The sequence below is a fragment of the Oncorhynchus kisutch genome, linkage group LG28 (genome assembly GCF_002021735.2).
Source record: "Oncorhynchus kisutch isolate 150728-3 linkage group LG28, Okis_V2, whole genome shotgun sequence".
Lineage (NCBI taxonomy): Eukaryota > Metazoa > Chordata > Actinopteri > Salmoniformes > Salmonidae > Oncorhynchus > Oncorhynchus kisutch.
The window spans coordinates 30,789,165-30,807,230 of NC_034201.2; the positions used below are offsets into that span (position 1 = coordinate 30,789,165).

Below are 18,066 nucleotides of genomic sequence, written 5' to 3' on the forward strand. Positions count from 1 at the left end.
CGCTACACACTTAACAGTACACAGTTTTAAATAATAATTTGTCTGCTAAGCAATCCTCCTGGTAATGACCTATTGCATGGGTAGGTAACCCTGGTCCTGGAGTGCGCAGGAACTGAATGTTTTTGGTTTAACAGATCTGGAAGACCAGGTGTGTTGAATTTAGGCAATCCCTAAACTGATCAATTAGCTCAGTGTGCTGCCTGGTTGGAACAGAATCCTCCAGTACCTGCAGCACTCCAGGAACAGGGTCGCCTACCCCTGACCTATTCTCTAGGTGATGTTGTGTAGAAGACTCAGCGCCTCTTGTTGCATGTATAATCTATGGGAATGAGAATGAGAAAGTTTCACTTGGTGCGCCGTGCAATTAACATCCAGTGTCGTGTTGGTATAGCAGGGCAGAGAAACAAGATTTAACCTATTAAGGAAGCCCCCATGCTGAAGTGGTACATTATTGATAGGTGAGATGAGAGCATTTGTACTACAGTATTCACTCAGAAGTAAGAGTCTAGTCATTGGGACATGGCCATTAGCGGGAGTTGGCACAGTGTTTGAACAGGGCCACAGTCAGTCAAGACCAGGGTCAGTGAAAAATCAATGGTACTCTCCGGTCATTGTGACAGTCACCACACTCACTACTCCACAGAGTGCACTTACTCTCTCCACTTTATGGCAGACCACTGGCATGATATGGGGATTTGATTCGCTTAACACAGTTTAGCAGATTGGAAATGTCTCCCAAATGGAAAAATCCAATAGGCAGGTCTGTCATGTGGGTCCTAGAGAGGTATGGCTGACAAGGTGGTGGGACACAGAGCCTGGAGACACCAGGTGAGTTAAATTACCCAATGAAGCAAACACGTGAATGGCTGACTTGCAATTCCAAACCATGGCATTGAGCATACTCAAACAAAGATCATGGGGCATTTAAGATACATGTTTTTTTTTTATTATTGTCAGTCTTAAATATGAACACACAATCTTCATAAAGAAAATACATATGAATCAACAATCTTACATTACAGGGAGTCAAATAGAATGTCATTTTCTCTTCACTTTGGAATCAACCAGAATTAAGGGATTACTGTGACCTATGCCGGGTGAATGACTTGACTGTACTGTACTGTATTGGAGTAGAGGGAATGTGTGTGTCATCAGAAAATTCAAATTCATTTGATCATGAGATTTGGTCATGCACCAACACAGAAATGTCCTTTTATAACAACTGAGACAAGCACATCCGTATGCCGCCAATGTCTACAACTTTGTCACTGCTATTTCCAAAGTCCCTATTCCAAAAGGAATTATTCCAAACTGCAATGCATACTCAACAAATGTCACGTCACAAACAGCACTATACTAAAGGGTAGGTGCAATATAAGCTCAATCAAAAACAATAGTTGGAAATAGGTTTCTGTGATGGTTATACCGTGGACTTCTCAGAAGCCCCAGCTGTTGCTTTCTGTACATATGTTTTGAAACAACTGCAAAAAAAAAAAAGAACACTTTTATTGAATCTACCCTTAGCATGGTCTTTAATTCATTGAGTCCACATAATGATATAGTTTCTGCCACTAGACGGAGGTTAACCCCAGATTTCCATATCTTTCAACAGGCATTGGGATCCGTTTTGTCAGTAAAATGTGTGATGCCATCACCACAGAGAAAACTTATTCAACCTTTATTTATCCCACGGAGGTCTGAAGACCTCTTTTACAAGGGTAATAATCATGTGGTATTTATGGTTTTGGGGTGCAAACCATTACGCTGATGTATTTTGCACCATGCATGACATGCATTAAAGTGATATTCCTAATCAGTGTAAAATCAATGCAGCACTCACACAGACATCACACATTTGAAATGTGTGATAAATGCACCCAATTATCTGCTGTAATATGGCCTATTCTGATGGCAGCACCACAGGTTTGAACCATTAACATGTAAAATATTTCTTAACATCAAAATGTGTCCCTTTCTCCCCATTTTCTCCCCATTTGAAGGCAGACTTCATTATATGTTATCATCGTACATGGCATGGTGACCTCCTGCTTCCAGACATCAACAACAGAAAACTGCCAAAACTGACTGTTAATCTGTGCCCTCCCCTGAGGCATGCCCATTTAAGGAAGAACCAATAGTAACAGTCCTGGCAGATTAGATGTTGATTTCTGGGAGCAAGCAATAAATTGTCCCGCTGTGTATGATGATGATTTCACAACGTTGAGTCTACCTTTAAGACCTCTAAATTAGGATTTGTTTTTATACATCAGTCCCTTACAATCATCCTTTTAACCACTTGACTGGGGTTTCTCATTGTAAATTATTTGTTGTTCATGAGCTCCACAAGTGCACTGCCTGATAGATGTAACGTTAAAACCAACACAGGAACGAATCATTTCGGATCAGACCCACCCCTGTCCATGCCATTGTATTCATTATGATCTAAAATACAAAAAATATCCCAGATCAGCACTCCTACTCTGAGACACTTTGTGAATATGGGTCCAGATATTTTAACAAAGTTTAAAAAATGATCACAAGGAAGAGCAACTGCTGTGCAGTTTATAAACTGGGCCAAAGGGTTGATGGCATTGCACAGAAGAAAGCTGCAAAATTCTTGCATATTGATTTCACAGAGCATTGTGTGCTTTCCTGTTATACAAAAACAAATTGAGCATTGAGCAAACGTCTGTACTAGATGTTTTCTCTATAGAGTCAGACTAAGTGGATGTTGTGTTACATAGAAAGGTTACAGGAAGTATTGTTGTAGCTCCTGAGTGTGTCCTTGGTGACAAGGTCACAGAGGAGACAAACATATGCCTGATTTCAAATCAATCCAAACTCAGACCTGATTATTTAACCCGGTATACAACACTAAATTATAATATATTAATGGACTGTATGTATATGTGCTCTATTGGGAGACAATATATGTAAAACATTTGCATTTCCAGTCAAAGTACATTTGCATGTACATTCCAGTACATTTACATGTACCAGTTCAACACAACCAAACAATTAATACTTATTGGTTATGAGAGGGTATTTTGTAACAACAACAAAAAAAGACAAACTAATGGCTGAGAGGTCTTTGGGCTCTTTTAGGGGCAAATCCTAACCTCCACTTCAGTCCAATTTCCACTAAGTCTCCCATTGACATCAATGCATCAAAGTGAAAATGTTACTTGAAGGGATACTTCAGGATTTTGGCAATGAATCCCTTTATCTACTTCCCCAGAGTCAGATGAACTTGTGGATACCATTTTCTCTGTGAGCAGTTTAAAGGAAGTTGTTAACTATAGTTAGCACAATTGCTAACTAGTGTTAGTCCATGGTAACTGCTAGCATGCTAATAGATCCCATAGACTTCTAGTCATTGCGCTAAGCTAGTTAGCATTGGATCGTGAAACTACCTCTATCTGCCTTCATACTGGATGCAGATTCATAAAAGTGGTATCCGTGAGTTCATCTTAAGTAGATAATGGGTTTCGTTGCCAAAATCACAAAGTATCCTTTCAAGTGCAAGTTAGAATTTGCCCTTAGAGTGATCCATAGAGTTGCTATTGGACACAATCTTACTCCTTAGCCTCTTTGTTACCAACACTGTTGAGATGGGAATACTTCAGAATTGACCCTAGTGTGCAAATGACCCATGTAAATACATATAACTTAAAGTACCTTAAAGTAAAACCAGTTGTAGTGACACTAATAACATTTGTGAGAGATTACATTACTTGAAGTTAGATGTCCACACAAATGGAAATAACTTCCTTCCCATTCATAACTAGTTAAGTAATTCTTTACACCACCTTGTGTAGACTTGTGCCAGCTAAAAGGGAGGAAAAACAAGCTCTTTGCCTAAATAATCACAATTACAGCTTTGATATTGTATTTACCCCTTTCAAAATATGTGTTAAAATCCCCAAAATAGATAGAATAGCACAAACAACTGAAAATATCACAATTGACATTGCTGAGAAAATATCATTTCTTATTAACCATTGTTGTGGTTTGTCAATGTGTCGGAATCAGAAATAGGTTTAAATTATAATTACACCAACAACAAAAAACATGATAACAGGCTTTTAGGTCCTAGAGTGATTTCAGTCCATCTGCTTCACTGCCTGTTTGAAATGTTTGTTTCATTCACCTCATACACTAACTCTTGGGGATAAGAATCTTGGGGCTAAAGCGTCTATCATAGTCCAAAATGTGTACGCATATACGCACAGCAGTGTTCTGGAATATTGGCATTCATACTTTTCAAATTCTCAAGCTTTTTCTCCAACCGTTACCACATTCAAATGAATAGCGGACGCGTACCGGAGCGGCGTTGGTTGGGAATTGTTAGGAGGTGCGCTTTCGGGCTGTGCATCCCCCGCGGTCTCAGAGCCGCGTAGCTATGTCACAATGGGATGCCGGACTATTGCGTCTTAACGTCAATGGACTATGATTTACGCTTAAGACTCTTGGGGCTAAGATGACTATGTCACTCGGTAGAAACTGAAATAAATAAATGTAAATAACAGACAAACCACACCCAAAAAGAAACATTTGAGAATCATACCATAATGGGAGGGGAAACGAAAACAAATCAAAACCCCAAAATCCAATGTTGTTATGTCCTTAAAACTCCTAAAATTAACAAAGAAAAATGTGTATGTTACATAATACTTTTTAGAGGTTTGACATTATGTAATAGGGTAGCCCATGCACTCATGTGCATCACGTTTGTGGTTCCGGGTGAGAGAAAACACACAAACCACGCAACCTTGCCCCTCGGAAGCCAGAAAGCCTACTGCATCAAAACCTGAGCAGAAACTGAAGGATGGCCAGAAGTAGACAGGTGTAGGTGTGTACATGCGTCCCCATCGAGCCGCTGTTCCCGTCCTGCACTGCTCCGGGTCCTGTTGTGGTCAAGGGGGATGGCAGAGGAGAGGGAACAAAACATTTGGATGAGTTTGTGGTGTTCAAGATTGGTTTAGCTGACTTGAACCTTCTGATCTGCAGATAACAAGTGATTCACTGCTCTAATACCTTCTCCCCGGCACTCCACAGAAAAGCAACAAATAGATTGCAGTAATTGACACAAGGCACATAATCAACTACACCCTGGGCCAAACGCCTGCTAGTGCCATTAGGTACCCACCTCAAAAGAGAACATTGTTATTCATCTCAGTTCTGTTTACTTTTTATTCAGCATAGAGATGTCCAAGCTATCCCTGGCATAGCTAGGTTACCTAAGCTAGCTATGCTAATCAGGTCATTCCCAGACTATAGAATACTCAGATTCCTGCTGATGGAATGTTTAAATTGCACTTTGGTGGCCACATAAGCATTGCTAAAGCATCTGTTCTCTTCCTCTCATCACCAGCAAGCCCTGTTGACTTGAGCCCTTATCACCGCCGTTATTATCATCTTACTGTATGATATTATGAAACCTTGACCAACCAAGCCGGCTGCCCAGTTCAGCCTTAATTGTGGCTGGTTGTAAACAAGCTAATCAACTGAGGGAAGGGAGACAAGCAATAACCATTGATAGACAGTGGAGGAAAGAGCAGGACCAGGGCCTTTTTTTTCTTGGTTGGTAGGAGGTCTGTGAGTTTTTAATCTAAATTGAAGCATGATAGCAGAGGCTGGGCTAACGATGTGGGGCCTGGAGCAATAAGGGAGTTGAGTTGTAGGATGGTCCAATTAAAATGTCAAACCACTTACTTATTCACTAAAACAATCTTGTGAGTTTCAAAATATCCTATAGCATATAATGTATTCCTGTTAATTACAGTACATGTTTACCACAATAGCAGTTAAAAAAAATGGTTGTGATGGTGGAATTATATCCACCACCATATTTTACTGTAGGGATGAGGTATTTCTACATATGCATAGATCTTTTGAAGACCAAACCCACCACTAGTGAGCGTGGCCAAGGAGATCAATTTTCATGTCATATGACCATAGCACCGGTTCCAATCCAAGCGCCAATGCCGTTTAGCAAATATTAGGCGGTGCTATGGCCAGACGACATGAAAACAGAGCTGTTTGGCCATGCACACCAATGATTTGGCCTTCGAAAGAACAATACATATGCAGGAAATACCTCATCCTTACTGTACAACATGGCGGTGGATCTTTGATCTTTTGGGGCTATTTTGCTTCCACTTGTCCTGGGACCCTTGTTAAGGTCAACGGCATAATTAACTTTACAAGTATATTTTAGCCAAAAACTTGGTTGCCTCTGCCAGGAGGCTGAAACTTGGCTGCAAGTAGATCTTTCAGCAAGACACCTTTCTTCTTTAGATATTTTTTTACTACTTGTTAATAAACAAAACCTCCCTGAGCAACTGTATTAGTTTAAAATAATAATAATAATAATAATTTTTATTTATTTATTTGTATTATTTATTTTATAGTCTTCATTGCTCATTTTTATCAAAGGATCCAATAATTCCTCACCCTACTGTAAATAAATATTGGACCACATGGGGCATTATCGAGTGAGAGAGAGGGACGATATTATTACATGTTTTACTTTGAAGCCGAGTACCGTTAATACAATGACTTCTAATTTCCCTTGGATTTTCTTGGAGTTCACCAGGCTTTCTTTTGGGACATCTATCCAATTATGCTGCCACTGTAGATTATTCCTAAACCTGCATGTGGATAATTACAATAATAGTTCTGCTTTCCCCCCACAATCCAAATCAAAGCAATTAATACATCTCTGAAGAGGAGCCCCACAGTTAATGGATCCTGTTTCACTTACATTCCAATCATGTCTAATTAATACAAAAAATGATGATGCTGAGAACACATCAAATGTCAATATTCATTGCTAACACATTGCTAAGAGGTCAGTCATAGTGCTACACTATAGTAGTAACCTTTATTACAAGTATTCATTAATGACAAACTAGAGGGAAGGAAGAATTAGACATTAGAGATTTCTATATAGACACAAATCAACAACTAGATGGACAAATTGCATAACAAATTGTTACAACCATTAAAACACACACATGATCCATCACAAATGATAGTTGTAGGACAGATAGATACTTACACAGCAGATGAAGCACATGCAAAATCAAAATAAAGCCATGCCACATGGCGAGCCGGTTAGGCGGTTGAAAAAAGAAGAACAAAACACGGTTAGAAAAACCTTTAAAAGCTCAGAGCTCTTCATTTACCATTTCCACGACGATTCCAGTGACATACTTTCTCCTTATCAGCCTGGGAGAATTCTCCCAGGAAATGTCACCTGTCAGATATACCTTTTAACTTCTTATCAATATTAATAAATGGAATTGAAAGCTAATAACGTTATCATAAGAAGTCAGAACAGCCCAGTAACTCTCTGACAATCTCATTTCGTCAGGCTGAGCTTAAACACTATATAACCCCTTTCAGTGGCAGAAACATAGTCCTCCTGTCACCTCAGTATTAGCATTGTATGATACTCCAGTGATATTGGCATATAATCAGTTTGTTGTCGATGTGAAAATGGCAATGCTTATCATGCATTGTTAGAATGCTGTTAACGCATCAGAGAGTGGGTCGAAACACATGCTCATGCCGAATACCGGTACTAACCTTGTAATAGTGTTGAGCTAGTGGGTTCAATAACCTCTACACCAGAAAAACGGAACAGAACAGAGCAAAATATATAAAAATGAACAAAAGCAAACAATCATAGACATTGCTGCCTTAATATGAACAACGTGAAAGTAAAGCTGGTGAATGACTTTTTAGCTTTGTGGGTGCAGTGTTAAAAGGCATACAGTGAGGTGGAAGATGTTGCTGTTAACCTAAATCATTATGATGTTGCATTAGATTAAGGCACAGATTACTAAATTGAGTATATGCAGTTATTCTTACATTAAATCAGCTTCAGACTGATGTTAAGCATGGAAATGTCCTCAGTTATTTATATCAAATAAATCACATAAAAAGGAATAAAAGTCCATTCAAAGTGAAATGAGAATCATGTCGAAATAACACAACATTTTCAGTACACTTTATGATAACAGGCATTAATACATTATTTCAAAACTATTAATAAATAAGTATTTAATTATTTGTATACATTCATAGTATACCTTTACAACAGGTCAAATACTTTATGAAGCATTTAGAGACATGTATCGTGGCCTTTTCGTGAAAGTTATTATAAAGTGTTACCAACATACAACATGTTCATTTTGTTGCACCTGGAACACATGGTAATTAAATGTACTCACCATACAGGACAAAGCTTGTGTTGGAGCTGCCCAGTTTGTTAATGGCGATGCAAGTGTAGTTGCCGTAGTCGGCCTCAGAGACATTGAAGAAGGTCAACTTGGAGAGCTGCCCGGCATCTTCAATCTCCATGCCGTCAAAACCATTGAAGATCCTTGAAGAGAGATGCACACCTCTGTAGTCAATGAATGAATAAAGGAATTTATTTAAGAATGTAAAATACATAGTGTCTTTGGAAAGTATTCAGACCCCTTGACTTTAACCACATTTTGTTAGGTTACTCTTATTCTAAAATTCTAAAACTTATTCTAAAATATATATATTTTTAAATGTGCTTGATCTTGACACAGTACCCAATAATGACAAAGCAAAAACAGGTTATTGGAATTTTTGCAAATTTATAAAATGTAAAATGTACATAATATTCAGACCTTTTACTCAGTACTTTGTTGAAGCACCTTTGGCATCGATTGCAGCCTCGAGTCTTCTTGGATATGGCGCTACAAGCTTGGCACACCTGTATTTGGGGAGTTTCTCCCATTCCTCTCTGCAAATCCTCTCAAGCTCTGTCAGGTTGGATGGGGAGCGTTGCTGAGCACCTATTTTAAGGTCTCTCCGGAGATGTTCGATTCGGTTCAAGTCCGGGCTCTGGCTGGGCCACTCAAGGACATTCAGAGACTTGTCCCAAAGCCACTCCTGCATTGTCTTGGCTGTGAGATTAGGGTTGTTGTCCTGTTGGTAGGTGAACCTTCTCCCCAGTCTGAGTTCCTGAGCGCTCTAGCGCAGGTTTTCATCAAGGATCTCTCTGTACTTTGCTCTGTTCATCTTTGCCTCGATCCTGACTAGTCTCCCAGTCCCTGCTGCTGATAAACATCCCCACATCATGATGCTGCCACCACCATGCTTCACCGTAGGGATGGTGTCAGGTTTCCTCCAGACGTGAAGCTAGGCATTCAGGTCAAAGAGTTCAATCTTGGTTTCATCAGACCAGAGAATCTGGTTTCTCATGGTCTGAGAGTCTTTAGGTGGCTTTTGGCAAACTTCAAGCGGGCTGTCATGTGCTTTTTACTGAGTGGCTTCCGTCTGGCCACTCTACCATAAAGGCCTGATTAGTGGAGTGCTGCAGAGATGGTTGTCCTTCTGGAAGGTTCTCCCATCTCCACAGAGGAACTCTAGAGCTCTGTCAGAGTAACCAATCAAGTTGTATAAACATCTCAAGGATGATCAATGGAAAGTCTCAATTTCGAGTCTCAAATCAAAGGGTCTGAATACTTTAAAAAAAAATCAGTTTTCGCTTTGTCATTATTGGGTATTGTGCGTAGTTTGCTGATGATTTTATTTCATTTAATCCATTTTAGAATAAGGCTGTAACGTAAACAAAATGTGAAAAAAATTAAGCAGTCTGAATACTTAAGGCACAGTATACACTGAGTGTACAAAAAAATAGGAACACCGGCTCTTTCCATGAAATTGACCTACCAGGTGAATCCAGGTGAAAGCTATAATCGCTTATAGATGTCACTTGTTAAATCTACTTCAATCAGTGTAGATGAAGGGAAAGAGACAGGTTAATGAAGGATTTTTAAGCCTTGAAACAAGTGAGACATGGATTGTGTATGTGTGGCAGTAAGCCGTTGAATGGGCAAGACAGTGCCTTCGAACGGTGTATGATAGTAGATGCCGGGGGTGTCAAGAAATGTAATGCTGCTGGGTTTTTCACGCTCAACAGTTTCCCAAGTGTATCAAGAATGGTCCATTACCCAAACAACATCTAGTCTTGTTGACTCAATGCCCCAATGAATTGAGGCTGTTCTGAGGGGCAAAAGGGGTGCAACTCAATGTTAGGAAGGTGTTCCTAATGTTTTGTACACTCAGTGTAGAGCTGCCTCAGCCATATGAGTACAACAATGCACACAACTCTTGTGTTACTCACAACCTCCTTGTATGGAAACTTACTGCAGCTAGAGGTTTGGGGAAGTCTGAGATGACCACCACGACGCCTACATTTTATGTCATTGTTATCTTAACTATATGTTATAATTTATTGCAATTTCCAAGCAGGTTCAATGGCAGGGGAAATGACAGTGTCTTGACCATGTACAATGGTAGGATGTGTAATATAAAATGATATGGCCGTTAGGCTTTGGGTCTCTAACCATAGGGACATTCTACAAGTGTACACTCTCGCTCTCTCACCTTTGAAAATGTTGATGATCTAATGACCTTCCTTGAAAATCTACTTCCAGGAAAATCAAAAAGCCTGGAAAAAGCAACAATTCAACATGTTTGCAAACATGCACAACGGGTTACCTTCTGTCGTCTCGGTACCACTCGAAGTCTGCCTCGGGTACTGCATCCGCCTCGCACTCCAGCACCCCTCTCTGGCCAAGGGTCACGCCAACGTCTCTGCCCTCTGACACACTGGGGGCATCTACGGGCACAAGAGGGCACTCATGGGATCAGTGTTCCAGAGACGGGGTCAAAGTATCACGCAGGGGTCATGTGTAAATAGCAGAGCGAGGATTTGGTCCATCCAGAAAGGATGTTCCTCTATCTGAACAGCTGTAATCATGTTGAAAGCCATTCTTCTTTGGAGAACCAATTTGTAAATGCAGAGGGGTTTAATTTAACTGGTACTTCAGAGCACAGTTAATGTTGTAATGATTACAAGGGGAGTATAATAAGATCAACGATTCCTGTCTTTTAAAAATACATTAAAATGCCCAATTTATGGCAACATGCATCAAATACCTTTACCCATAGACAGCCAATAAGGCATGATATATAGCAAGCACAAATTCTTATATATATTTTTTCTTTCACAAACTGTTTTTCTGGTGAAGTGTAAAAACAATAAAGCTAAACCCAAATCAAAACTGATTTCACGTAAATGGAACCCTACAAGTTTTTCTGGAGAACTGGAACAAAGTTAAGATTAACCCAAACTGAGCTTCATCCATTCATCTACATTAAATTATTGGTCATGAGACCATTGACTCAGAGAAACTGTCTGCAAGGGAATGGAATGCCTATTGCACATTGTAGCAAATGGAAAACATTTTGCAACAAAAACAAGTCTCTCTTATTGGACAAGTTCAGTGTTAGTCCCTCCCCAATTTGGCCCATTTGCTTCCGTTTCATTCCTAGTAAAATACATGCCAGGACTGGGTTGACATTGAACTCACAGTTGACTGTGATCTCCACGGTCTGGACATCTGTGGCGATGTCGTTGACGGCGGTGCACTCGTAGGTCCCCGCTCTCTGTCTGGAGATACTGGGGATGTCCAGGTACTCGTCCTCCGATGCCAGGTCACCTGTGGAGGTTTTATTTTTTATTTCACCTTTATATAACCAGGTAGGCTAGTTGAGAACAAGTTATCATTTACAACTGCGACCTGGCCAAGTTAAAGCAAAGAAGTGCGACACATACAACAACACAGAGTGACACATGGAATAAACAAACATACAGTCAATAATGCAGTAGAAAAAATATACTCTATATACAGTGTGTGCAAACGAGGTAGGATAAGGGAGGTAAGGCAATAAATAGGCCATGGTGGCGAAGTAATTACAATATAGCAATTAAACACTGGAATGGTAGATGTGCAGATGATGAATGTGCAAATAGAGATACTGGGGTGCAAAGGAGCAAGATAAATAAATAAATACCGTATGGGGATGAGGTAGTTGGATGGGCTATTTACAGATAGGCTATGTACAGGTGCAATGATCCGTGAGCTGCTCTGACAGCTGGTGCTTAAAGCCAGTGAGGGAGGTATGAGTCTCCAGCTTCAGTGATATTTGCAGATTGTTCCAGTCATTGGCAGCAGAGAACTGGAAGGAAAGGCGGCCAAAGTATGAATTGGCTTTGGGGGTGACCAGTGAGATATACCTGCTGGAGCGCATGCTACGGGTGGGTGCTGCTATGGTGACCAGTAAGCTGAGAAGGCGGGGCTTTACCTAGCAGAGACTTGTAGATGACCTGGAGCCAGTAGGTTTGGCGACGAGTATGAAGCGAGGGCCAGCCAACGAGAGCGTACAGGTCGCAGTGGTGGGTAGTATATGGGTCTTTGGTGACAAAACGGATGGCACTGTGATAGACTGCATCCAATTTGTTGAGTAGATTGTTGGAGGCAATTTTGTAAATGACATTGCCGAAGTCGAGGATCGGTAGGATGGTCAGTTTTACGAGGGTATGTTTGGCAGCATGAGTGAAGGATGCTTTGTTGCGAAATAGGAAGCCGATTCTAGATTTAATTTTGGATTGGAGATGCTTAATGTGAGTCTGGAAGGAGAGTTTACAGTCTAACCAGACACCTAGGTATTTGTAGTTGTCCACATATTCTAAGTCTGAACCGTCCAGAGTGTGATGCTGGACGGGCGAGCAGGTGCGGGCAGTGATCGAAGAGCATGCATTTAGTTTTACTTGCATTTAAGAGCAGTTGGAGGCCACGGAAGGAGAGTTGTATGGCATTGAATCTCATCTGGAGGTTAGTTAACACAGTGTCCAACGAAGGGCCAGAGGTATACAGAATGGTGTTGTCTGTGTAGAGGTGGATCAGAGAATCACCAGCAGCAAGAGCGACATCATTGATGCATTCAGAGAAGAGAGTTGGCTCGAGAATTGAACCCTGTGGCACCCCCAAAGAGACTGCCAGAGGTCCGGACAACGGGCCCTCCTATTTGACACACTGAACTCTATCTGAGAAGTAGTTGGTGAACTAGGCGAGGCAATCATTTGAGAAACCAAGGCTGTTGAGTCTGCGGATAAGAATGTGGTGATTGACAGAGTCAAAAGCCTTGGCCAGGTCAATGAATAAGGCTGCACAGTAATGTGTCTTATCGATGGCGATTATGATATCTTTTAGGACCTTGAGCGTGGCTGAAGTACACCCATGACCAGCTCTGAAACCAGATTGCACAGCGGAGAAGGTATGGTGTGATTTGAAATGGTCGAAGGCCTTAGAAAGGCAGGGTAGGATAGAAATAGGTCTGTGGCAGTATAGGTCTAGATTGTCTCCCCCTTTGAAGAGGGGGACGACTGCGGTAGCTTTCCAATCTTTGGGAATCTCAGACGATACGAGAGGTTGAACAGGGGGTTGTTGCAACATTGGGGTTGCAACAATTTCAGCAGATCATTTTAGAAAGAGAGGGTCCAGATTGTCTAGCCCCGGCTGATTTGTAGGGGCCCAGGTTTTGCAGCTCTTTCAGAACATCAGCTATCTGGATTTGGGTGAAGAGAAATGGGGAGACATGGGCGAGTTGCTGTGGGGGTGCGGAGCTGTTGACTGGGGCAGGGGTAGCCAGATGGAAAGCATGGCCAGCCGTAGAAAAATGCTGTTTGAAATTCTCAATTATAGTGGATTTATCGGTGGTGACAGTGTTTCCTAGCCTCAGTGCAGTGGGCAGCTGGGAGGAGGTGTTCTTATTTTCCATGGATTTTAGTGTCCCATAACTTTTTTGAGTTTGTGCTACAGGATGCAAATTTCTGCTTAAACGCTAGCCTTAGCTTTCCTAACTGCCTGTGTATATTGGTTCCTAAGTTCCCTGAAAAACTGCATATCACGGTGGCTATTCGATGCTAATGCAGAATGCCACAGGATGTTTTTGTGCTGGTCAAGGGCAGTCAGGTCTGGAGAGAACCAAGGGTATATCTGTTCCTGGTTCTACATTTTTTGAATGGGGCTTGCTTATGAACTTCTTGGTGACAGGGGGGCAGTATTGAGTAGCTTGGATGAATAAGATACCCAGAGTAAACTGCCTGCTACTCTGTCCCAGATGCTAATATATGCATATTGTTAGTGGTATTGGATAGGACACACTCTGAAGTTTCTAAAACTGTTTGAATGATGTCTGTGAGTATAACAGAACTCATATGGCAGGCAAAAACCTGAGACAAATCCAACCAGGACGTGGGAAATCTGAGGTTTGTAGTTTCATTTAAGTGATTGCCTATCCAATATGCTGTGTCTATGGGGCCAGATTGCACTTCCCAAGGCTTCCAGCAGATGTCAACAGTCTTTAGAAAGTTGTTTGAGGCTTCTATTGTGGAAGGTGGTCGAATAAGAGCTGTTTCAACAAGTGGACTAGGCTGTGGCCAATCAGTTGTTCACTGCGCGGTCACGCGGGCACACCATTCCCTCTTTTTCCTCTGTAATGAATATGCTATTGTCCGGTTGGAATATTACTTAAGATTTATTATAAAAAGACCCTAAGGATTGATTGTAAACATCGTTTGACATGTTTCTACAAACTGTAATGGAACTCTTGACTTTTTGTCTGGATTTTGCGCTCGCGCATTGTGCCTTTGGAATATTGAACTAAAAGAGCGAAGGTATTTGGACATAAATATAGACGTAATCAAACAAAACAAACATTTCTTGTGGAAGTGGGAGTCCTGGGAGTGCATTCCGACGAAGATCAGCAAAGGTAAGTGATTTATAATGGTATTTATGACTTTTGTTGACTCCACAATTTGGCGGGTAACTGTATGGCTTGCTTTTGTGGCTGAACGCTATTCTCAAATGATTGAATATTGTGTTTTTGCCGTAAAGCTTTTTTGAAATTGACACAGTGGTTGCATTAAGAACAAGTTTATCTTTAATTCTATGTAAAACATGTATCTTTTATCGAAGTTTAGGATGAGTATTTCTGTTATTTGATGTGGCTCTCTGCAATTTCTCTGGATGTTTTGGTGGCATTTCTGAACATCGCGCCAATGTAAACTGAAGTTTTTGGATATAAATATGAACTTGATCGAACAAAACATACATGTATTGTGTAACATTGAGTCCTGGGAGTGTCATCTGATGAAGATCGTCAAAGGTTAGTCATTAATTTGATCTATATTTCTGCTTTTTGTGACACCTCTCTTTGGTTGGAAAATGGCTGAATGCTTTCTGTGACTAGTTGCTGACCTAACAAAATGATATGTTCTGCTTTCGCCGAAAAGCCTTTTTGAAATCAGACACTGTGGTTGGATTAACGAGAAGTGTATCTTTAAAATGGTGTAAAGTACTTGTTGAGGAATTTTTATTATGAGATTTCTGTTGTTATGAATTTGGCACCCTGCAATTTCACTGACTGTTGGCGAGGTGGGACGCTAGTGTCCCGAACAATCCAAGAGAGGTTAAAGATGGTGAGGAAGGCACTTTTAAAGAATAACCAGGCATCCTCTACTGACGGGATGAGGTCAATATCATTCCAGGATACCCGAGCCAGGTCGATTAGAAAGTGTTTTAGGGAGCGTTTGACAGTGATGAGGGGTGGTCGTTTGACCGCAGACCCATTACGAATGCAGGCATTGAGGCAGTGATTGCTGACATCTTGGTTGAAAACAGCAGAGGTGTATTTGGAGGGCAAGTTGGTTAGGATGATATCTATGAGGGTGCCCGTGTTTATGGATTTGGGGGTGGGTTCATTGATAATTTGTGTGAGATTTGGGGCATCAAGCTTAGTTTGTAGGAATGCTGGGGTGTAAAGCATGTCCCAGTTTAGGTCACCTAGCAGCACAAGCTCTGAAGATAGATGGGGGGCAATCAATTCACATATGGTGTCCAGGGCACAGCTGGGGGCAGAGGGTGGTCTATAGCAAGCGGCATTGGTGAGAGACTTGTTTCTGGAAAGGTGTATTTTTAAAAGTAGAAGCTTGAATTGTTTGGAACAGGCCTGGATAGTAAGACAGAACTCTGCAAGCTAACACCGTCCCCTTTGGCAGTTCTATCTTGTCTGTAAATGTTATCGTTAGGGATGGAAATTTCAGGGTTTTTGGGGGTCTTCCTAAGCCAGGATTCAGACATGGCTAGGACATCCGGGTTGACAAGAGTATGCTAAAGCAGTGAATAAAACAAACTTAGGGAGGAGGCTTCTAATGTTAACATGCATGAAACCAAGGCTTTTACGGTCACAGAAGTCAAGCTAGGCACTGCAGGGCCTGGATTAACCTCTACATCACCAGAGGAACAGAGGAGGAGTAGGATAAGGGTACGGCTAAAGGCTGTAAGAACTGGTCGTCTAGTACATTCAGAACAGAGAGTAAAAGGAGCAGGTTTCTGGGCGCGATATGATTCTGGGCTGGAATAGATTCAAGGCATAATGTACAGACAAATGTATGGTAGGATATGAGTACATTGGAGGTAAACCTAGGCATTGAGTAATAGGAGATATTGTCTCTAAAGACATTTAAACCAGGTGATGTCACCGCATATGTGGAAGGTGGAACTAAATGGTTGGTTAAGGCATATTGAGCAGGGCTAGAGGCTCTACAGTGAATTAAGACAATAATCACTAACCAGGACAGTAATGGACAAGGCATATTGATATTAGGGAGAGGCATGCATAGCCAAGTGATCATAGGGGTCCAGTGAGTGGTTGGGCTGGCTGGAGACACGGCGATTCAGACAGCTAGCAGGACGGGGCTAGCAAGCTAGCAGAAGGGTCTTAGAGGTACGTCGCGATGGAGGAAAGTCTGTTTTATCCTCCTCGTGCGGTGACGTCGATAGACCGGTCGTGATAAATTAGTAAGGTTCCGAGTAGCAGAGGGGTCCAAGTCCAATTGGCAAAATAAGTATAGTGGTCCAAGAAATTGGCAGATGGATCTATTCAGCTAACAGTCCAATATGCTTTAGACAGCTAGTGGGCCCTGGCTAGCAGGCTCGCAGATGGTTATTCAGGGGACGTTGCGATGGAGGGGGCTGTTGGAAAAAAAAACTCGGGCCGATTACGTCGGTAGTTCAGTCGTGATGGATAAGCAGGGCTTCGTTGAGTAAAAGGGGCCTAGGCCAATTGGCAAAATAGGTATAGTAGCCCGAGAAATTGGCCGTTGGGCCTATTAGCTAACAGTCCGATATGCTCTAGACAGCTAGCAGGTCGCGGCTAGCAGATGGGCTTTCAGGGGACGTCGCGACGTAGGAGCCAGTTGAGTAACCCCTCGAGCAGATTACGTCAGTAATCCAGTTGTGAAGGATCGGCGGGGTTCCGTGCCCCGTACCGGCAGTTGAAGGGGTCCGGGTAATGTAGCCCAGGAGTGGCTGATGGGCCTCTTCAGCTAGCCGGGAGATGGGCCTAGCATGGGCTAGCTCCAGGCTAATTGGTGCTTGCTTCGGGACAGAGACGTTAGCCAGGAATAGTCACTCGGATTGCAGCTAGCTAGCTGCGATGATCCAGGTGAAAAGATTCAGAGCTTGCGGTAGGAATCCAGGGATATGGAGAGAAAATAGGTCTGGTATGCTCTAGTTTGAATCGCTTTGTACAATCTGGCAAGAGCTTTCCGAGCTAAAGGTTAGCTCGGTGAGGGAGCTTCAGAGATTTTTGCAATTCGTTCCAGTCATTGGCCCCAGAGAACTGTAAGGAAAGACGACCAAAGGAGGAATTGGTTTGGGGGTGACCAGTGAGATATACCTGCTGGAGCGCGTGCTACGAGTAGGTGCTGCTATGGTGACCAGTGAGCGGAGATAAGGCAGGGCTTTACCTAGCAGAGACTTGTAGATAACCTGTAGCCAGTTTTAAACCTTAACGTTTGAATTTCCTGCAACAACAGGGTAATCAAATTAAGATCCTACATCTGTAACTACACTCAGAAGTATAATTGACTAATTAACCACATTTCCATCCACAGGTTTTATGAGAGTAAAGTCATACCATATAAAAGAAAACAACGTTTTGGTACAATTTTATAAATGCTGATGATAATTTTTTCATTGGACATGGTGAGATCTTTTTGTGTCGGTAAAATGTATTATGCGAAAAATAGCAGTGGAAACACATTTATGCGCAAATATTGATACAGTATAACAACCATCAAATTGAAAATCTGTCGCCAATTGGTTG

The 18,066-nt window shown here is 41.7% G+C and overlaps 1 protein-coding gene across 4 annotated transcripts in view; it reads right to left on the reverse strand.

Annotated features, from left to right (window-relative positions):
• Positions 1-996: 996 nt before the first annotated feature.
• Positions 997-18,066, reverse strand: part of LOC109873457 (opioid-binding protein/cell adhesion molecule-like) — a 413,387-nt gene continuing 396,317 nt past the window's right edge. For 2 of the 4 annotated variants that reach the window (XM_031808275.1, XM_031808274.1), the window contains 5 exons: positions 11,424-11,552; positions 10,549-10,669; positions 8,241-8,392; positions 7,594-7,629; positions 997-4,907 (listed from right to left, as the gene is read on the reverse strand). In XM_031808275.1, coding sequence (XP_031664135.1) covers positions 4,804-4,907; positions 7,594-7,629; positions 8,241-8,392; positions 10,549-10,669; positions 11,424-11,552 — 542 coding nt within the window. In that variant the 3' untranslated portion in view covers positions 997-4,803. The remainder of the gene's footprint in view (positions 4,908-7,593; positions 7,630-8,240; positions 8,393-10,548; positions 10,670-11,423; positions 11,553-18,066) is intronic. The other 2 variants (XM_031808277.1, XM_031808276.1) reach the window with 2 other exon arrangements.